General features: G+C 40.9%; 1 protein-coding gene across 1 annotated transcript in view; it reads left to right on the forward strand.

Moving 5' to 3' along the window:
- Positions 1-21,036, forward strand: part of plcl1 (phospholipase C like 1) — a 79,860-nt gene extending 58,824 nt beyond the window's left edge. Inside the window, exons 3-12 of the mRNA XM_088314990.1 lie at positions 267-554; positions 2,761-3,039; positions 5,069-5,460; positions 6,693-7,800; positions 8,323-8,499; positions 14,334-14,696; positions 16,291-16,494; positions 18,658-18,733; positions 18,859-18,968; positions 19,951-21,036. Of these exons, the coding sequence (XP_088171116.1) occupies positions 267-554; positions 2,761-3,039; positions 5,069-5,460; positions 6,693-7,800; positions 8,323-8,499; positions 14,334-14,696; positions 16,291-16,494; positions 18,658-18,733; positions 18,859-18,968; positions 19,951-20,151 (3,198 nt within the window). The 3' untranslated portion in view covers positions 20,152-21,036. The remainder of the gene's footprint in view (positions 1-266; positions 555-2,760; positions 3,040-5,068; positions 5,461-6,692; positions 7,801-8,322; positions 8,500-14,333; positions 14,697-16,290; positions 16,495-18,657; positions 18,734-18,858; positions 18,969-19,950) is intronic.
- The last annotated feature ends 2,099 nt before the right edge of the window (positions 21,037-23,135 follow it).

Below are 23,135 nucleotides of genomic sequence, written 5' to 3' on the forward strand. Positions count from 1 at the left end.
CTCTGAGGCTCCGCTTAGTCCTCGGCACACGTATACGTACAAATAAAGTTTGGTTTAAAGAGCTTCTTCAAATTGGTGTGTATTAATTCTTACATAAACATATCACACAAACACATCTGCAATTACTAATACTGTTCACTTAGGGCATAAGCTTTACAGTGAGTTAAAATTTCACATCTTAACTTTCCATGCAAATTTACTGGAAACCTACCAGAAAATATCTAGAAATGTTCCCAGTTAAACACAACATTGGTTTTCCGCCGCAGGTCAACAGCGCAGCCGACTGCCTGGCCTTCATGCAGGGCGGATGTGAGCTAAAGAAGGTGCGCCCCAACTCCAGGATCTACTGTCGCTTCTACACGCTGGAGGCCGACCTGAGCTGCTTGCGCTGGGAGCCGTCCAAGAAGGACGGGGACCGGGCCCGCCTGGACGTGTCCTGCATCCGAGAGGTGCGAACCGGCAAGAGCACCGAGACCTTCCTGCATAACGGCCCCCTCTCTGATCAACTGGCTGAGGAGGCCGCGTTCTCTATCATACATGGGGAGGACTACCAGGTAAGACTGGACATGGAGAGCGGTCACTTGAAGGTTTGGATGCCACAAAAGTTGAAGAATGTAATTTTGGACAAGCTGTTGTGCCCTAAATTTCTCGATGACCACTGTTGGTTAACAAGTTATTTTTCAAGGCGCCAGCGTACCCTGACTTTACACGGAAATTGGAAAGTGTTGCAGTCAATCAACGGTTTTGAAGTATTTCTGAAATAGTTTTACAATCAATTTTTCTGTTTAGTATTTCTATCAATTTATGGAATCAATTTATTCAATTTTACTTTGAATTCGAGTGTATTACAAAACCATTTTGTTGAATTTGTGTTTGTTAACCAAATATTGGTATTGATCTGGTGTTGTTTAGCCTAAAAAAAATACCAATCAACATTTGAAAAAGCTCAAATTTAATCAGCCAATTTTAAAGCAAGCAGCCGAAAAAAATAAATAAATAAATGAAATGGACAGGCAGTGACCAATGCAACACGAGCTGTTTACCGCGCCATCTTGTTCTAAGCGTCTTACGTTATGAAACAAGTTTCCCAACGGACTTTAAATAACACACAAACCGAAATAGGGGCCAGCTGAGGAAAACTGAGTACTGATTGGAGCAACGTGAGCCAGAGTCAAGCCAAGCCAGCACAGAGAGATCATCAGTCACTGTCTGTGTGTGAAAGGGTGAGACACGGCTCTTCTTGCAACAGCAATTCTGCCTCGGGAGGCGTGGTTGCTGTGAGTGTCTGGCCGATCACAGCGCGTGAACAGTGAACACAAAAGTAGTTACCCATTGAGGACTTTCTTTCAGCAGCAGTACGGATAATGACAAGCTGTGTTTCATGCTCATACTCGGCAAAAATGTAATATCCATGACGGATCCTCTTCGAAAATGAGTACCCAGCTTAGCCCCTCTCGAAACAATTACCGTATTTTTACAGCCATAAGATGCGCTGCATCAAAAGGCGCAACACCAGTTGAGGGTGCTATTTCCCTATTTAATGCATATACTAGGCGCGCCGCACTACAAGGCGCTAGCTCAGCTGCGCGCTCACAGCTGGCTCGTGCTAGCTGATGCCAGCTCACCAGGACTCAATTCCCTAAGGGATTGTTGCCAGAGCTATCACCCCGTCTCGATGGTAGATGTCATGAAACTATTAGGAATCACTGCCAATAACAATGACAATGACTCTAACCAATAATAGGTGTCTTGGCAATAGTCTACTAGACTATGTCAGGGGAGGGACTGCATTGGTCACCACACTCCTTAGAGTCACGGTTTCAAATCAAAACCAAAAAAAAACTCAGCATGCAAGCAAACAATGAAACAAAGAAATAGGATTAACACAAAACATGTATCTCTCATGCCATCTATATACCCAAAAGAAATAAAAATAACACAAAAAGATTATAGCAATGGCTTCTTGGGAGCCACTCAGCCTTAGCCAATTACAGCAATGGCTTCTTGGGAGCCACTCAGACTCAGCCAATCACATGGCTGTTGAGAGAGATGTGCATGGCTGTTTAGAGAGATGTGCTGTTGTGCTTTGGGCTTTTTGCACTCTGTACAGCCCAATGAGTAAAAGGGTTGATGGTCGTGAGTGATGCTTAGTTCATATAATGGGCGTGTCGTTTTACAAGGCGCCTCATTTGTTTTGGGGAGGATTTGGGACTATAAAGAGCGCCCTCTGACCTGGAAAATACGGTACTCAATTATTAAGATAGCTGTCGATTAGTTTGACAACCGATTATTTTTGACACCTTTAATTTATTGGAGTAGATATTTATATATATACTTTTAGACCATAAATTGAAAGCAATGAAATGGTAAGTTATGGTGGTAACTTCTGTCAAATGTCATATGAATGCTTTTTATCCTTGCGATATCAATATGAAAAACTGTGAATTTTGACGAAAAGTTGGAAAATAGATTACCCACTCAAAAATCTACAAACAGGTAAATTGGCAAATGCTGAACTTCAAATATACAAAGGTTCAAATTGATCACATCACTTGTATGATGGTTAGGAATGTTAAAATGTTCATTAAAACATTGCCTGTACCATTAATAAAGGGTTTAAAATAGGAACAATTTGGACTCTGGGTCAAATTATTACAAATCTATTGGATCGTAAAGAAAAACCACAATCAGGATTGACCACTGTATTTTATTGATCAGTAACTTTTTTTTTTTTAAACCCAAACTATTTCATCTTTACAGTCTCTAGATTTGGTGGCACTCTCTGCGGATGTCGCCAATATCTGGGTAACGGGCCTCCGCTACCTGTTGGCGCACCCCTCGATCGTTGGCGGTGGCCTCGGAGGAGGTGGCGGTCTGGGAGAAGGAGGAACGATGGAGGGCAGTCTGGGCAGCAAGATGAGGACCGAGTGGCTGGCAACCGAGTTTGCTCAAGTGGATGAAGATGGTTATGGCATCGTGTCCGAAGACGTGGCGGTCTCGACTATTGTTAAACTTTGTCCGGGCATCAAGGAGGCCAAGGTGCGACTATTGCATTTGCCATGACATAAAAAGCATGGGGAAGCTGTGTAATTGTCTTTTAAATTTATTGACTCATATAATGTTGGTTAATACATCACAGTAAATCATAACAATGTTCATCGCGGAGGATACACTTCAGAGCCACCTGCAATAGGTTAAATTACGTGATATATGGGGACCGTGTTCAATTTTAAACGGAAACTGTGTGCTTGCTTCAAGTTGTATAATGTTACTCCCAGTTTGTTTCCTTTAAAATGGATGCATAAAACAAAAAAGAAGTAAACATTGTATATTTAAACACCAACATGTTCATAAAAAAAACATTAAGTTATGCCTAATGGCAGTCTGCTAGTTTAACATATGAAGCGGAATGGGGAGCAGGCTAAGGCAAATTAGCATAAATGTAATTAAAAATGTAAAAAAAAAAGCATAGAACAGTTGTCACAGGCAAAATATTGTGTTAGCTGTCGGACCTCAGGAAGGGAAAACGAGGTACGACACTGAAAATTTGCTAATCTAAATTTGGACTTTCCTGTACACTGCAAAACTCTTATTTACACACGCACACACACACACAAAGAAAATGCTGGAATTCTATGATAGTGCTGAATGTAAGTGCTCTGATCTTCCACTAGCGCCATGAACTTGTTTCTGCATCAGTGCTTTTTAGATCTGAACTATGATCTTTAGGAATATATTTTTTCATCCGGAATCTCGAAGGCGCTGCAGTTTTTCTTTTTCCGATCGAGCCTTTACTTCTCAGATATCAAATATTGATACCAGTGGTGCACATATAAAACTGTCCCATGTTTTATGGAACAACAGCGGTGGGACGAGAGCAGCCTGGCGTGGCGAGTGACTGTTGTAAGCCATTTGTGCTACTGTCAGAAAAAATGTCAGTCTTGAACAGTGGTTAAGACATACCGTGCCGTTGTGTGAAACAGTTATGCAACATCCTGCTTGGCGAAGTTCTCTCTCGAGAGCAAAGGTCCCCGTTTTTGATGTGCCTGCTTTGCAGGATGTCTATGTGAAAGAGGCTATTAAGTATTTGGGCTGGCCGATAATAGAAAAATAATAATCATCATTATTTTTGATTCATATTGAAATCATGATAATTGAAAATGATTATTCATTGATTTAAAAACTGTTTATTATTCTATATAATCCTATTTCTATTCATCCCTACTAATTGAACCCTTTATTCTTTTTCAGGTAGGAGATTACACCCAAATATCAAATATCATGTGCAATTCTGCTTCTTCCACACCTTTGCTGCATTGCATTTTTTCCACACATTCAAACCATGAAGAGGCATCTTCCACATCTCTTTATCATATTTATTTGCGGTGATGGGCACTTTGCCTGTCAGTCCTATAGTGAAAAAAGTTGATCCATCCATCCATTATCTGAGTCGCTTCCCCTCACTAGGGTCACGTTCGTGCTGGAGCCTAACCCAGCTATCTTCGGGCAGTAGGCGGGATGATTGAACCATTCCCTTCTATAAAATCAAACAAGGTCAAAATGCCCATTTTGTTTGCAAATATTACGTAATTTCCTTCGGGAAGCGGTCATCTTTTAACATTAGCTTGAGGGAAGATGCTAATCTTATAGAGTGAAGAAGTAAAGAAGAATTTGCCTTGGTGAGGGAAAAGGAAAAAGTCTTTGCCTCATTTACTGGTTTTTCATTATTGGCAGTGTCTCTCTGGCTGATTCATCCATTTGTGTCCTCTGATGTCAGAAAGGCAGACTTTTTTTTTTACCCCCCCAAGGAGCACGTAATAATAAAGAATGTTAAAGAATAGAAGCAAGATTAAAGAGTGAGGGTGAGCAGGACAAAGGATGAGTAATAGGGACGATATTATTGCGGCGCCATGTAACTAGGTCATTTCCATTTCCTCTGCGAAACAAAATAACGAACGCTTAATCAGATCGACCAACTTCATGGAATGGATGAGTCAAGAGTTTCGTCAAGTTTGTTACATTCATCTCACTGATGGGACTCTCATCAGCTTTCGATTCGCACTTCCAGGTCCGTCTGCGCTTCAAGGAGATCCAGCGTAGCAAGGAGAAGTTGACCTCTCACGTGACGCGCGAGGAGTTCCAGGAGGCCTACTGCGAGCTGTGCACCCGGCCTGACGTCTACTTCCTGATGGTGCAGCTGGCCAAGGACCGTGAGTGTCTGGACCCTCAGGACCTGCGCCTCTTCCTGGAGACGGAGCAGGGTCTGTCCTTGGCCACAACCGAGGGCTGCCTGGAGCTCCTGAGGCGCTATGAGCCCTCAGCACAGGGCAAGGAGAGGGGGCTGCTGGGGCTGGACGGCTTCGCTCGCTATCTGCAGTCTCCAGAGTGCCAGCTGCTGGACCCTGAGCACGAGGGGGTGTGCCAGGACATGAACATGCCACTGTCACACTACTACATAAGGTACACAATGCGTCACACAGTTAAAAAAAAAACATTTTAACATTCTAGCGAGAGGCTCGAGGATTGACTACTACAAAATGGCCATATACCATAAATATGTCATATATGTTAAAATAAGACTCATCTAATAAAATAGTGAGTACACTTGAGTTCAAAATTTGTGTTCTATTGAAAATATTTATTTAAATGTAACAACAGTTTTATGACACTTTATAAGTGTAGCAAGTAAACACCAATGCATGTTATTTTATCCATGGAAACCATACTCGAATTTATACATTTGCACCTTTTTTTTTTTAATTTTGAAATAACTGGTTTTATAAATGTTTTTTGGTCCAAAAGGAGCTTGCATAATTATAGTGTTTCAAACAATTTTATTTGTGTTTCTATTGTTTACTGTTAAACTAGTGCTTTTAATTAAAGTTTTTAACTAATTAATCACCCCCCAAAAAATCCGTAATTAATTGTGCTCAACCAAATTTTTCAGCTACTATTTTTTGTGAAGCTTGTATCAGATATTTACTTTAATAATATCTTGAAATTAATGTAAAATAACCAAATATGAATTATTTTTTATTCAAAGACTGTCCTAATAGCTTTCTTGAATGCTTGAATACAATCTAAGCACAGTCATCTTTACAGAGAATTTTCTTAAAAATAATTCTAAAAACTTCAACAGTATATTTAGTTGTTCCCACAAACACCACACTCAAGCAGTGCTGGTTTGCAAGGACCCGTGGTAAATTGAGCAAGGTGTTTAGTTCTGAGTTGATGTACAGCTAATATGGTACAGTATTTGAATTTGGCTTTGCTAAGTATGCAAATTATTTTTTAAATAAATAAAACTGAGTTATCTGAATTAAAATATTCAATTAAAAAAATTTATCTTGAGTTAACGCTTTAATTTTGACATCCCTATTTTAAACATTTTTCTGTTTTGTACAAAAAAAATAATTAAAAACAATCGTTTGAATAATCTTGATTTTAATTATTACTAAAATACTCAGGATTAATATTTTTTTCCATAATCAAGCAGCCCTAGTTCACAGCCCCAAAAATTATTTGCTGTCCAAGTAACAAGTAACTAAGTTGGACAATTAAACTAATGGGGGAAATTAGCTTTCCTGCATTTCCCACAAAGAAAATAATAGTTTACTTGCATCTCTGATTAACATAACAGTAAAAATGTGTTGACCAGAGTTATTCACCAATTTTGCGCATTGTTTCCTCAGTACGTCGTACCGGTCCTACCTTTTGGATGATCAGGTCCATGGCAGAGCTGACCTTGGCGGGCTGATCAAAGCCCTTCAGTCTGGCTGCCGGTGCCTGGAGCTCGGCGTAACTGACGGCCCAGAGGGGGAGCCTCTACTCGGGGTTGACTATGGTTCAGACATCCCTTGCCACCATCATCAGCATTACCACCACCACGCCCCCGTCACCATCCGCTCCGCTTTCGAGGTGGTCAACAAGTACGCCTTCCTGACCTCGCGGTACCCACTGCTGGTGTACTTGTGCCTACGCTGCTCACCTGCCCAGCAGCGCACGATGGCTCAGCATCTGAAGAAAGCACTTGGCTCACGACTTTACACACCGGAATCACTCCCAGTCAGCCTGGGGGGTCGAGCCACCACCTTACCATCCCCTGAGCAGCTGAAGGGGCGTGTCCTTATAGTGGGCAAGAAGCTCCCTCCAGATCATGAAGGATCTGATGGCGAAGTGTCTGAGGAGGAAGAGGAGATCGGAGGAGGGGGTCCCCTGGCTGGGCGGCGGATGACCATTCCTGGTGAGGAGGATCTTGGTGTGGTCTTGGTCGTACCTCCACCCTCACAACCGAGGAAACTCCGCCTACGCAAAGAACTCTCCGACCTGGTGGCCATCGCTCGGACTGACAGCCGCTACTTTTACGCCCAACGAGCCGTTCACAAGCAGCACTCGCCACCCAACAGTCCCGGCTCTCCCGGCACTCCCTTTGTGAACGAGACACCCTACTGGACGCTGTGCTCCCTGGGCGAGGGGGAGGCCGGGAGGCTGACCACAGAGAGTCCGGAAGACCTCGTTACGTTCACCAAGCGCACTTTAACGAGGGTGCGGCCCAGTTCGGTGCGCCTGGACTCCAGTAACCCCAACCCGCAGGGATACTGGAAAGGTGGCGTTCAGCTGGTGGCCTTAAACCAGCAGACCCCTGGTGCCATGCTGGACCTTCACAAGGGCCGCTTCTCTCAAAACGGAGGCTGTGGTTACGTCCTGCGGCCTGCTGTCATGAGGGACGAAGTGTCGTATTTCAGCGCTCATACGCATGGCTGCGTGCCTGGTGTACCACCGCAAACTCTTCGCATTAAGGTTTTCTTCCATTATATATTTGAGTGAAGGGATTTTGCCTTTGAATGTAGGTGCAAATGTTTTTTTCACTGGATGTGATTGGCTGTCAAGCTGTCGCTTATTGCTGACCCTAATGAGGATAAATCCTATATAAAATGTGGATTCTAGGCAAAATAATTAAGTGAATTAACTACCTGGAACATAAAAATGGGTGCACACAACGTTGTGAATCACCATTAAATATCCAGATAACAGAAGAGTTACTTTACGTTATTACTGTGCAGGAAACCCGTTTAAAACATGCAAAGTTCCTCTGAGTCTCAGTAGGTGCTGCTGTTTTGGTTAGTAAGAGAATTCAAATGGGCTCAGCTGTTAATTGTTCATGTTTGCTGAAAAGAAGGGGCAGGCATCTATTGTGTTTGATGGGAGGTGTTTGTCTTCAGTGGCATGTATTGCCGTGATTAATTTTGTTTAGCTTGATAGATGTTATTTTCTTATACACAAGCTCCCTGTTTCCGCCTGATGTCCTGTTCTGCCACACAGGTTATTAGTGCACACAACCTACCTAAACCTCAGGGATCAGGTGCCAAGGGAGAGGTCATTGACCCCTACGTGGTCCTGGAACTCCACGGAGTACCTGCCGACTGCGCGGAACAGCGCACACGCACTGCTCTACAGAACCAGGATGATCCCCTCTTTGACGAGACCTTTGAATTCCAAGTAAGACTTTGTGATACTTGCTATCAAATGTTCTGCACGGTATCTGAATAAATTTTACAAATATAATAAAAACGCGAGAACATTGGTTCGTTAAAAACAGACGGAACAAGTGAGGCTTTTATAGAGGTCTTATGATTCAAACTCATACGGTACTATTAATGTGGCGCCTAAAGTCTTTTTGAACGATGAAATTATTAGGAATATTATTTCCAGAATAACAATTGGCCCAAGTCTTTTCAGTCATCACAAAAGCCACATAGAAGTCGTCATTATTGTGGACGGGCCACATTGTAGTTCTGGTTTCCCTCAGAGGGCCGTTATGACTATGAACCCAAATAAATGTATGATCACCTTATGTTTTCTCATCCACACAATAAATTGATGGACAGCCAGTAAGTAATTGTTTGTTCAACGATTTATTTTAAAAGGGGGAGGATTGGTGACAGTTAAATGGCAATATCTCATATCTCAATGTTGTTAAAAGTGAAGTGAAATGTGCTTGAAACAGGAAGTTGATGCACATGATTTGTCCTTCGTGGCCCACATAAAATGAGGTCGCGGGCCAGATCTGGCCCCTGGGCCTTGAGTTAGACACCTGTGTCATAGAGCATTATAATTACACTTTAACTAAATACAACACTGAATGAAATTCCCTATTTGAATGACTCAATGTCAAATGAAAAGATTTCCTGATGTACAAGGAAATCAAATGAAAAGATTTACTCAATTCCAAAGCAGGATTAGGGCCGAAGTGACAACTAAAAATACGCACTCCCAGATTGAAGTTGTATTTTTTCTGTGCTTTGTGTGTATGTGTTTTGTTATATTATAATTTTATAATGTACCTGTGGCTTCGCAGCAAAGCATGACGAGCCTCGGTTGCCAAAATGAACGGGTGTAGTCAGTGAATGAGGCAATTGATCGTTGCAAAAAGCTTCTCAAAAATGCAGCGCACGCTCCTTTATTTCTCACCCGTTTCCTCTCCTTGTAGTAATTATCTTCTTCCTTAAAAGTCGGGTCACCCAATACAGGGTTGCAGTTATTTCATTGCAGCTCATAAGTAGTACACGGTAAATTTCGTCGAGTGCCTAAAGTCCCAGTAAAGTAAAAATAAATCTTATAATTTGACACGCCACAGAAAAGAGCGTTGTTAACGTCACTGCCAAATTTCAAACATTTAAAAAAAATCAACAAGGTCACAGTAAAATTGGTAGACTCACTTTTTACAGAGTCACATTTTTTTCCCCACTAAATGAGTTGTATTTAAACATTTTGGAGTACAATTGCCTCCCCCGGCCACCGGAGCAGAATCAAAACCTCTTCACACAAAGTACATTAGGCTCTCATCCATGTAAAATGTGGCTGAGTAACTTAATTTCTCATCAAATAAAAGATTGATTTCAATCCATTGGGCTACAATGAATCCACTACTTTGAATAGATTTGTGTCTGAATATTTTACTCTCTTCCAAGTGTGAATTTGACTCTGTTTCAACTTGGACCAAATGTAGTCTTTTTAAAGTAAAGTGTACTCAATGAAATGTACTGTGTATGTGCAGTGCTCAGTCGCTTGATGCGTGGCAAAAAGTATTAAAAAAAAAAAAAAATTGGGGGGGAATGGTCCACTTTCGTCGCGTATGGTTGCCTCTGTTTGGTGTGCGTTTGGTCTAATAACAGCGTTTGATTTTTGAAAGTAACACGGTTGGCAGGGACTTGATCTCGTTGGCTATATAGAAGTTATAATGCACTCTTATGCTGATAATCACACACACCATAAATGACTGCATAACCTTTATTTAATTTACTTAACCTCAGATACGAGCTCCAAATTCCAATTGGAGAGATGTGAAAAGGATTTGGACTTTTCATTGTTGTTTTGCTCTTTGAGAGAAAATTACCTGCAATCACACTTTGCCATAATTTAAGTGTTGCCATGGTACCACTTGATAATTTCTCAAGACACAACCGCAGATGGCTTTCCTGAGTGTTGTCCAATCATTCCGGCTTCAATAAATGCTTTTCTGCTTGCACTTCCATTTTGAAATGCTAAGATGAAAGCATAAACAACCAACCATAGACAAACACTCATCCATCTATCTATCTCTTATCGTGTTCAATGTCGCAGGAGATCAGGATTTGGCGACAGGTGGGCCTGGATGCAAATCAGTGGCATGGCGCACACAAACAGAAAGCACAGACAGACAACTGTCCACACTCAGCTGATCCCAGGAAAATGTACCACTGCCCATCAGTGACTCTGCAATAAATCATAATATAATCATATGGTTTATATATATTATTTTTCCTATTGGAATTTATCTGTGCTCGGAACAAACTGTGAACAAAATGTATTTACCTACATATATGTATAGTCAAATTTTAAATATAAGGATATGTTAACCAGATTCTGTATCATAAAACAAAAATGGGCAACTTAAATGAGTGGGCCACAATTTTTCATCAGCAGCACATCGGGGCCGCATAACAGGAGGGCCGCGGGCATCCTAGCCAGATTAGGACAAAAATGACATAATAAAAGACTAAATATCTGCACATCTGTTTTTTTTTTCTTTTTTTAATAACCCAATTTACGGAAGACTAGCTTACTGTATTTGAATCCTCAAATTCATACATACAGTGAATATGTGAAGTAGTGAGTACATTCTCAACTCCGATTGGCTGTTGCGACGTGACGAGTGTCTTCCAATTCAAATTCACCAACTTGAGCAAATGCGCTTGCCTCCCACTTGCGTCCCGTCAAACGCGCCAATCGTGCCGCCCGACGGATTCTCACCTTTCTGCGTGAACTGCGGTGACTTTATTTGTCATCGTGTCTCGAGAATAGTTCAACTCGCATTTGGTCTGACAGCAGCATTTGTTGTTTGCTATTGCTTGCTCTAGTAAAGAACAATGTCCTCAAGTGGGATGATTTGCCTATGTCCATTTCCTGTGCGACTCACCATTGCCACATCATTGAATTAAATGTCACAGAGCTCTGAGTACACACACGTGCACGTGCACACACGCATACATATGCCCAAGCACACACACCCAGTCTGCTGGGGTTGTCTGTCTGGTTTGTCCATGCATGAAACACGGTGCTCTGCACAACTTCACAGCCTCACTCACAGCTTTTGCAGCATGAGGGTCTTAGTGACACAAATGCATGCATGAAGGCACACACACACACACGCACACACACGCACACACACAGAAAATGCAAACATTGTAATGTTATCCATAGAAGTGGAAATGGAATTTATTGTGGCCTAGGAAATTTAGAGTGTTCAATCAACCTGCCATGCATGTTATTGGAATGTGGGAGGAAACCGGATTACCCGGAGGAAACCCACGCAGGCACGGGGAGAACATGCAAACTCCACACAGGAAGGCAGGAGCCGGAATCGGACCCACGACCTCTGCACTGTGAGGCCATCGTGCTAACCAGTCGTCCACCGTGCCGCCCCGTTTGATGACAATTAAGAAACAACTAAATAAAGCACTTTGCCAATACATTGCAGGAGGATAGATATGTTCCAGACCCATTTGCAATAAGTGAACACTTATTACACGGTATACACTTTTTTTTTACCCTGCCCACATGGTTTAAACATAAAAAAAACATACTTTTTTTTGTATTCCTTATCAACTCTACCCTCCTCTCTCTCTCAAGAAATCTAGAATATTGTATAACATAACCATGAGGATGCCCTGCGATTGGCTGACAACCAGTTCAGGGTGTCCCCGCCTGCTGCCCGAAGATAGCTGGGATAGGCTCCAGCGCTCTCCTCGACCCTCGTGAGGAGAAGCGGTACAGAAGATGGATGGATGGATAACCATGAGGAAACGAAAATAAAACTTTCTTGTTTGCACAGTTCTCCAAAAAAAGAGGCTCTGAACAAAAGTTCCTTTCAATTAACAGAAGTCCCCAGCTTTATGTCAACACATACAGTAATGTGAACGTCTTAGTGTAAACTTTCAAACAACTGCCTCTTTTACACACATGAAGCAACAGCAATATATTCACCGAGACCATTCAGGAATACTAAAAGACACATGCTGTGTGGGGACAATGGATGATATAACGACACGTTAATTACGCTGCATCTCTTCCAGTAGACCACAATCCTGACGCGCAATGTTGTACTTCACTCCACTGAAGGTGTCCAACTCAATATTTGGATTTCCCAGTATACTCCAATACCCTTAAAAAAATGTTCATTTAAAATGTGAAGATATAACGAGGGCGCAAATGACAAACCAAGCAGAAATTCATTCTCTCTCCTATTGGGAAAATTGTTTTGAAACTAGAACAAATTTCAACCACCATCCTGGAAAAGATATACTGTACATAGAATATACATGATGTATAGTACATACAGTTGGTTGTTAGAAATAATGAGTTGTATTTGGGTGTGCGATTACGCCTCCTAATAGACGCCGCGCATTGCTTCCTCTTGTTCATCCACATAAAGCAATAATAGTCACACTGCCGGCATATTCGCTCTTCTGCGACTTTTCCGCAGCTTCTCCTGCCACCTTATTAGTGCAAAGACTTCCCTGGAAATGTGGGAAATTTAATATTGCAAGCCCCTGTGCGGCGCGGCGGGACGTGTCTTTTATTGTAGCGTGTAATTAAAGTGGATGCTGCGCCTCGATGGCTCAGCAAGTGACACCTTATAACAAGGAACTCGGTTTGAGCCTCCATGTGGCACGGTTTTGTTACGACATGATCTCACTGTGAACATTCGATGAAGCTTTTCTTTTTCATATTTGTCTCCCTTTCAAAGCTACACGCAGAGATGCAATATAGACAACAGTAATATGATGCATCACAGTTCAAACTGTCAGCACTTACTCTAAAAAGAAAAAAACTTGGTAAATTTTTTATAATTTTAAATAGATTTTTTCTGTTCCCTGTACACGGCGTGCTTGGATGAGTTTGATGCGGAAAATCAAGTGCATGTCCTCACAAATGGTAAACAATTCCCTCTGACACCGACACCGGCAACGTCTCGAACGGCTTCCTGAAGTGTAAAAATCTGTTAAAACAAAAATATTATTTGCCGTTGGTGTTCCAATTCTCTGCATGTACCCCAAATAAGAAGGCAGCGTACAATAATCTTTCACTGATCCCTCCTGAGGAATTTTGCATTATGACAAATAAACTTCTGTCCAAAGTGATGATCATTCAGACCCAAATTTGAGTGGAATTCCTCAGAGAAATCTTTTCAGTTCCATCCGTTGAACCTATTCAAGTAAAGATGAACGTAATCTTCCCTCAAGAGTGGAAGCTATTCCAGATGCAAAGTGCTGAATGTGTCCATATAATTCCTCAGTGAAATGATTTTTATTCATTTTACGTCACATTCACCTTTAACTTCCAGTAGGTGGCTGTGTTACAATATATTTTAAACATATAAGACTTTGCAGTTCCAAACTTTTTTTCATGTCATTTATTTATAGCTATGCCATTTCAGAAAAACAAACCTTTGCACATTATATTATTGTTATTATATTGTTGTTACTATTATGAAAAAACAAGAGCGGATTTGGAATCAGTGCAAAAAAAAAAAAGTCCAGTCCAATTTTTTTCAAGAAAGACTGAACCCTATCAACCAATTAATTAAAGAGTGAAACCTGTTAAAGTTGCAAAACCCGTATTGCATTGGGTACATTGGTTATGTGTTACAATCTTTTTTTATGTATTAAAAGCATCCTGACATATATTTGCCAATTGGTCACAATTTGCAGTTTCACTTCTCGTAAATTAACTCATAAAAACATGTTTGCCTTTCTTCATATGACCTGACCGTCTTTTTTCTGCATCTCCAGGTAAACATGCCCGAGCTAGCCCTTCTTCGTTTCGTTGTGCTGGACGACGACTACATTGGAGACGATTTCATCGGCCAGTTCAGCGTGGCGTTCGAGTGCCTTCAGTCCGGCTACCGCAACGTGCCCCTGCTGGGCCTGATGGGGGAGCCCTTACCCCACGCTAGTCTCTTTCTGCACGTAGCCGTCACCAACCGGCGAGGGGGCGGCAAGGCCCACCGCAGGGGCCTGTCGGTGAGGCGGGTGGGCCGGCGCGGGCGCGAATATGTCACGTTGAGGAACACGGGTATTAAGGCGGTGGATGAGACTTTCAAACTGGCCAGCGCACCCCTCAAAGAGGTGATGGACCTGCGGGAAGAAGCTCAGGTAAAGCTTACTGTTATTAGTTTGCCTCAATGTCTGCAAGTCCTCCTGGTACAAGAACTTCAATAATGATTGTCTTTACTTTTATGGGGTGGCATGGGTCAGTAATAGAGTGGTCGTCTCCCAACTCAGAGGTTGGAGGTTTGATTCCCCATTGTAACCATTTTGAAGTGTCCTTAAAAACTGCACGTTTGCTTGCGCCACCTCAACGATTCTTTGCTCACCACTACCATAATTACCGACATTAGAATACATTAGTGTGTATATATGTTCTATATGTCAATCAAAAAGAAGATAGAGATTTTATTCCTATAATGTACATTTATTACCCTTGTAAATCATTGTTACATTATGCAGTTGGACTATAAACACTGTGCTAAAATTTAAATAAATCATCAACAGTCCTTCATTAATGATTCATTTTAGAATATTAACTGCAAATCTATTGTACTTAAAAGTTCAACCCCTCCATTCATCAGTGTTCCTCCAAAATCTGGATCCCAGTAATTCATCATTGCTAAGGCCAAGGGGAGTTCAGGGGGAAACATGCATCCTTCACACACACGAAGGCCAGAGCCCAGATTTGAACCCACAACCTCTGAATTGTGAGGTGGACGTCCTAACCAGTTGGCCACAATCAGTATGACAAAATTGTACCGAATTGAAATGTTTACTACATGTACTGGATTAAAAAAAATTGTTAAGTACCACTATTTTTATTATAGTATTTATTATTGATTATTGATTATTTATTATTTATGTTAATAATAATCTTAATAACACTTGTCGTGTTTTGCAAAAACAAACAAAAGATAAACCACCCAATCAGTTGTTAACCTTATGGTGGGGCATCGGTCAAAGACGAACACAATCCATTTTAGTGTAGCTCAAGATAAAAGTGCAGATCCATGATTTCTTTTTATTTTTGGGGGGTTTTGCTTTTTTCCACATTTTCTTTATGGGTATTATGCAAACTATTGTCAAAATGAAATAGATGTCACTATTGTTATTGCTATCATTATCCTTGTTATTTTGACTTGTGATAATCTGTATTGTTGATCAGGGGTATAATTTCTTGGATTTCTGGTCTTCATGTTTGCTTTATAGATTGAAGTTCTGCTGTGTTCCTCATCAATTGGGTGTATTCTATGAGGTTTGACGTTTCATGGTGGAAAGGAAAGCTGTAATTTGGTTTTGAGCTGAAAAGTTAGCATAAAATGAACTACGTAAGATTACGTAAAGATGCAAAAAAGCCAGCTGGGAAAAGAATCATTAAAAAAAAAAAAGCGTAGGAGAATTATTAAGCATTTATTAATAGCAGCAACATTGGAAACCTGAACCCCCCCAACACTCACCCACCTACTTTAACATGCACGCACACACACACACAAACACACCCACTGTGGGCTCATCTTCAGCAGTCCATCATTCATCTCGCCTACATTGATGCAAATCACACACATGCTCACACTCGCACTCAGGTGGCATGTGGTATTCGTCTAGTCTGGTCAGTCCAAGTCTACCTCCCACCCGCAACTCTCTATTTTCTTTGTTGTTGTTGTTATTAATTGAATTCCTATGGCGCTGTTGCTTTCAGGGCACCATGGCCAGTTTCAAAGAGCAGTGTGGGCTCCCCACGGTGGCCAAACTCAAGCAGTGCATCCAGAGCCTGGCCACCAGGCTGCAGAGCCCAGAGGGCACCATGGGGGCCACTATGGTGCTCAAGGAGGGCTACCCGTGTCTGGAGGCCCTGGTCAGTGTGTCTGAGCCCACCCGCAAGCTGCTCTCTGCATATGACACAGTCAGTTCTATTTATTTATTTTTTGTTAATTGTCCTCTCTGGGGATCAATAAGATTCCTCTTTTCGTGAAACTGAGCATTGGCTTTGAAAGTGTGAAAATTCCACTTCCTCACAGACACTGATGATTTTTCAGAAGTAGTGAGGAACATTTTTGATTTATTTATTTATTTTTTTGCTTCTCACTTTATTTAAATATTTTTCTTTTATTTTAAGTGTTACTTGCCTTTAAGCCAGTTTGGTAAAACAATGAATAGGGCTAAATACACATTTGTTAAGCCATACCATAATACATTACAGTGATTATTTTTTTTATAAATTATTTTAATATTTATATATTTTTTTACATACATAAACTATACCATAATTTGTCCGAGTCCTAAAACAATGCCTGTGCAAATTACTGAACACATTAGCACTGACACTCGTTCTAATGTGACATGACCGGTTTCCTGACTGGTCCACTGATATTAATAATCATATTGTACACCCTTTAAAATTAGTTATCAATTGTTACCATGGTAACGACAGACAGGACAGTATCATAAAACAAGCCAGTGTCATATAAACCTGAGTTTGAAGTTATTTTATCATTACTTTGTCTCTAAATTCGAATGTTTGCACGCTGTGACTCTGGCAAAGTGAATCTCGTGCCTGTTTCCCATGTTGCTGTTGTGTATACAAGGCGCTGACATGGAATGTTGGGATGAAATAGAAAATGTTTGGCCTTCGAAAGTCGTATCAGAGCCATAACAGAGGCATGTTTGTGTGTGGCAAAGTGTTCCTCTGCTATTCGTGGTGGGTCCCGACCCAAGCCCGGACAGTGACTGCAAAAAGTAGTGAAGAAGTCATGCCCCCAGCCCCAAAGGCCTTAAGGTGTCACGAGATGGCAGAAAAGCACTACTTTTGTCTAATGAAGCACCTCAGCTCACTTCAAATAGATCCTTGGCATGGAGATGCCACAAGATTGCACCAAAATAATAATTCATTGCTTTGGCTTAAGCATAAAGACAGCAATATTTTTAAATAACAGGAAGAAAATTGGTTTAAAAAATGTATGTGAAAATGAAAATGTACAAACACATGACACTGTAGAGTCCAGTGCAGTAGTTTTATGCTGTCCATCATTCCAAACTTGTCATCTATTCATCTGATTGCGGGAAGAGGTATTATTACGAGAAGACACAGTTGCTGCAGTATTTCTCTGCGTGCAAAAGGCTTCATGTTTTTTGAAACCATGATGAAGATTTCATCTAATTAATTCTCATATTTGCTAATTTACACAAAACACAATTCTGCTTCATTAGAATGTGTGATTAAAATCCAACCAGCGTTGTTATTGGACCAGAAAAGTGCAACACTACAACACCTCCTCCGGGCTGACACTCTATAATGGTGAAACATCAAATTGCATTGCCTACACACACGCACACACACACACATGCACTGTTATGCGATTGAGTATGCAGAGAGACACTTGATGACACGCGTGAAGCAGTTCCCCACACGCCTCGTCAAGCTCACGCATCCCAGGCGTCCAGCTGCTCCCTCTCCATCTCAGGATGCCTCCCTCCTACCTGTGTCACCACTCGGCTGTTACACCTACACGCATTGTCATACATAGTGGCTTCGGGTTTTTGTAGGTGATCCTACTTGGTTAAACAAGCCAGCATGTAAACTTTTTGCATCTGAGTAGCTGACGTGTTAGAGATTGGAGGAGACTCTAAACAAGTTGCAATCACAATTCTGGACAATTGTAGGCAGCCATCTTTGTGGTTGTAGTGTTGTTTAAAGTGCCCAAAGTAATGCTTGATAAGGTTGTGAAAAATATGTCCATGAAAGGGATCATCTCGTCAGTATGGTCCTTTTTTCAATAATGAGCTCAATTTATGTATTGTTCTTTCAAGATGATATAAGCTGGCATTTTTCTTCTTTTGTATTTATCCATGTTTTTCTATTTTTATTTGCACGAATATGTTGAAAGTCTCAAAGTCATACTGCGTTTGTGGAGTAAAAAATCCCTCCATCTCATTTGGCCAATATCGCCTTCTACTGTTGAATGAAAGTGACATCAAACTGCCTCGCGTTGCAAAGCGTTCTCATCTTTATTGCAACATCAGGTTCAATCGTTGGGAACAATTTCACAACAATTCTTTTTGGTTTCAGATGATTGCGGCCCAGAAACAGCTGATTGAAAATGCCGATAGCGTCCAGGAGAGGATTGCGCAGGTGCAGAAAGAAGGTAGACGATAATAATTGTCATTTATGAGAAGTATTCATTTCACAACATGTTTTATTTTTACAAAGAGCTCATTTTGAATCACTAAACCGAAAACCTAATTGCGTGTGGAACGGTTTATTTTGCAGGCATGGAATTCCATGAAGATCTGTCTCGGTTGGCGGAGAAGGAAGGAATGAAAGGATGTAAGCTGAGCAAAGCTGTCGAAAGTTTCACTTGGAACGTCACAGTGCTCAAGGTACGCCAAATGAAGCATATACCGTATGCAAATATTTAAGTTCAAGTCTTATTTGTGGATAAATGTTTTTCTTTGACCAGTATTCAATTATTTATCTTCTTACTAAGCCGTGTTTCAATTCAGATTGAGTGTAATGTGACATTTTTAATCGAATTTACACGACCATATTGATTAAGGAGTTGACGTCAGCAGTTAATTAGAACAATGTATTAACTGCGGAGGCATGAAAGCTGGCCTGTTGCCATATCCATTCACCAGCCGCTTTATTAGGTACATCTGTACAATCTAATCGGAGCCAATAAGTTCCGCCTTTAGAAATCATGATATTTTTACGAGTCAAAGGCGTAATTATTTATTTTATTTGTGTTTTCAGTGTGTCAAAGAATATTTTTATTGCAAGCTACATGTCAAAATATTAGGAACATCGCTAAGTATGTCAACAACAACAGAAGCACTCTGCTAATCTATTACTGTGCATTTAACTACCTAGAATTTCCCCAGAATCAGAAAATCTTTTGATCCTTGAGGGAAATATCTTTTTTTTTTTTTTAAATCGATTATCATCTGCCTCACATTTTCTGAGGTTGGGGATTCAAATCCATAGCCCTGGCTGGTGGAGGGTGAGAGTTGAGGGGTGCATTTTCACCCCTGTGCTTGCGTGGGTTTTCTGGAAGTAATCTGGCTTCATCCCACCTTCCACAAAACATGTCCTTCTTCGGTTAATTGAAGAGTCTGAATTGTGTGTAGAACGGTTCTATATAAGTGCCTTGTGATTGGGTTCCCACTTCCCCGCAAACCTTAAAATTTATTGGCGGTGAATAAGATAAAACCCGATAAAAAAAAATGCATGTTGAATTTGTCTTGTTTTTTTTTTTCTTGACATAAACCAAATAAAATGATGCTGCCAAAATTGGGAGATTTTTTTTTTACGTGTTTTTTGGTAATCATGCATTGACATTTAAGTCCGCTTACGTTGCTGCAGGGTCAGAGTGACCTGCTCCGTGGAGCCAAGATGGATTCCCTGGATGCCCTGAGGCAGGTGGCACTGGCCTGCGAGGCCTCTGGACTCACCTCACCTTCCTCCAACTCCTCCACATCTAGTTTTTCTGCGGCCGAGCTGCACTACACTACCCATAACTTTAGCAGGCGCCGAAGCAGCACGCACAGCAACGGACGCATCTGACGTTGTTTCTTGCTGAGTGGGATATATCTCTTTATCTGCTGCAGTGTGAGTCCACCCTGTGGGAGTGTTACCACGGTTCGAACTGAAGAGAGGCCTTTCCCGAATGACGCAGAATTCCTGCTTTATACTCTAACAGAACATTAAGGCTCAGTCTAACGTAAGCGCAGTTTCCTCATTAAACAAAACATTGGTAACTCTTGAGCAAATAGCGCTGAGGAGGCAGCACCAGAAGTTGACATGTGGAACATGCTGAAGGTACTTAAGCCACATGTGATTTACTTTAATAACAGTAGTATATTTAACTTATGAAAAAAAAAGGGTGCGCTGCTTTGTCATGTGAGGAACCATTTTGCAAGATTTTTTTTTTTAATTAGTGACATAAGAAAATATTGTGAAATTTTAATGAATATTCATATTTAATTTAAATATCCATATTCAATTAATAAATTATTTTTAAAAAGCATTGAAAATGTAATGAAATGTAGTATTTAAATTATTGTATAATGAGGGCACTTTATGGATTTGGATTTGCAATGAGTTTATCTATTAAATTATAGAAGGTCCTGAACTAGTGTTTCTGGATTCAGGTCCCCCCCCACCACTAATTGATCTTTTCTTGTTGTTTTTGCATTTGCAACTATTGCAAACTGTTATTATAAAAAAAAGAACCCTGCAATCAATTTTGTATATATAATCCGAAAACTTTAATTTATGGTTTCTGCGTTCATATGAAGCTTAGTCTAATTGGATTTTCTGGTTTCATATGCTGGATATTCCTAGACTTTAATTTCATGGTAAATTTGAGGCGCATAAACTCAACATCCTGTCAGAAACACTGTCATTTCACTGATGATCATGTTAAATAAATAAAATGTATACACAGTATTCATAAGCAGCCGCATTATGGTGCAGGTTGTTCGGTGGCCTTTGGTTCTTGTCTCGTTAACTCAGAGAGGTTGAAATAAGAGATTGGGTAATTGGAGAGGTTGTTTGCTTGAAGACGTACAGTACATGTCTGGATCACATGACCCTATTTTCTGCGACAGGGCGTAAATCAGTACGACACTGTATGTAATGGTTGTAGCAATAACAACAATAGAGACGTGCGTTAAATAAAGATAGCTTAGGGTGTGCTGTGTCTTTCTAATCGAACACGTTGACTCTTTGAATGTGTGAAAACATCAACTGCCTGTTGATGATGGTTGTTAACTTTGGCCTTTTGAGTGTAAATGTGTGTTTTCTTCGTATTATGGCGTCGTCTTTCAACCCAAACTTCATGAGTATTATCGGTATATTTTTTTATCCTACAGTTTTTCCATTAGGAGAACACGCCACATAGCCGAACACTGGATTTGAACCCATAACACCAGAAGTCAAAACACCAGAGGTCTGAGGGAAATGTGTCAACCAGTTGCCAACCATATTAGTAATGCGGTAAATACATAGTTTTTGGACTCATTAAAGGGGAAGTCAACCCAAAATATTTCTGAAAAAGAATATGTTCTACGATGCCCGGCTAGTCGAAACACGGCATTCTGATTAATGGTGCGTTTGTGAAATATGAGTTAAGCAGTAAAATGTGCCCGTTTTTGGACATCTCAGGGAGTGGCCATTGTGCCACAAGCTGTCGACTGAAAATGACCTCACAGACTCTTAGGGCTCAGCTAACGACCAATCATGACTCAGCTTCAGAAAACAGGTGAGCCGTGATTGCTCGCTACAAGAGCCCTGAGCAACTGTGATGTCATTTTCAGTCGACAGAAAGTGACAAAATGGCCGCCCCCTGAGATGTTTAAAAATGCACCGCTTAACTCATATTCCACAAACACAATATTAATCAGAGTTGTTTAAACTTGTAAAGGCACATGAAACATATTATTGCAAATATTTATTGTTGGGTTGACTTCCCCTTTAAGTGAAATAATTTCCCAGGGTGCACATGATGATCCATCACAGCACTCTGATTGGGAATCCCTGAATTGTTCGATTAAAAATAGTATCTTGCTATATTTCATGCTTTTTGCGTCATCGCCAGACTCTGCGATGAAAACACATGCCTAAAAAGATTTATGTTAAGATGCCGCAGGCAAGGTCAGAGTGACCTGCTCGGTGGATTTCTTTGCATGCTAGACAGGCTTCCATAGAACTCATCACAAAGTAAATAGCAAAAGTTTACCGTGAGACCGACGACTACGACCACCAGGATTAAAAAATAATTCTGTCCCAACTCGATGCTGCTTAGACAGGCTGACGTTGAACTCGAAGCAAAGTAAAAGACAAGACTATGGTGTGAAAACAAGAACAGTTTAGCCCCGGTTTCAAAAAGTCGTTTTCATGTGTCTTTGGTAATCTTCTTACCTCGTAGACGATCTTTGCTATGAATGATACATCCGTTCCCGTAAAACAAACCACAGTATTATCTTTCCAGGCCCACTTTACAAGGGCGCTGACATACATGTTATATGGTATATCGCCGTACACGCGGGGACGTTGCAAAATGAGGTCGCGGTGGCATTAGGTTTTTAGTAATTAGGTCTGACTTGGTTTAAATCAAGGTCGTCGGTACAATACTTTCGGGTCAGCATCTAGCGAATAGAGAGTGCCAATCCAAATCAATTTTAAGGTGATGGTCATGTCCACGTTTTAGTTGTCTTTGCATTGTTTGGATCTCAAAAGCTAGCGAGCTATTTCTGACGTTCCAGAAGTCTTAGGCAGTATAATATATATATTTCATTTCCCTGCTCTGTCATCCCAAGGCTGTCATTAGCAGGCGCATTTACGTGGCGTCTGGGCCTCACGATGATACACTGTTTTAAGCGGCATTCAAATTCGGAGTGAGTTTTTGTCTCTTAGCAACGACAAGGAATGTTTGCTAGTTCAACTTGTCATGATTTACATAGATGCAGTATATACAAATACACAGTTCTAGATAATTAGAAAATTGGGGGCAAAAATATTTTGGAAGTTGAATTTAAATCGCGAAA

This window comes from Idiotropiscis lumnitzeri, chromosome 14, assembly GCF_059441095.1.
Source record: "Idiotropiscis lumnitzeri isolate Australia: NSW breed Sydney's pygmy pipehorse chromosome 14, RoL_Ilum_1.0, whole genome shotgun sequence".
NCBI lineage: Eukaryota > Metazoa > Chordata > Actinopteri > Syngnathiformes > Syngnathidae > Idiotropiscis > Idiotropiscis lumnitzeri.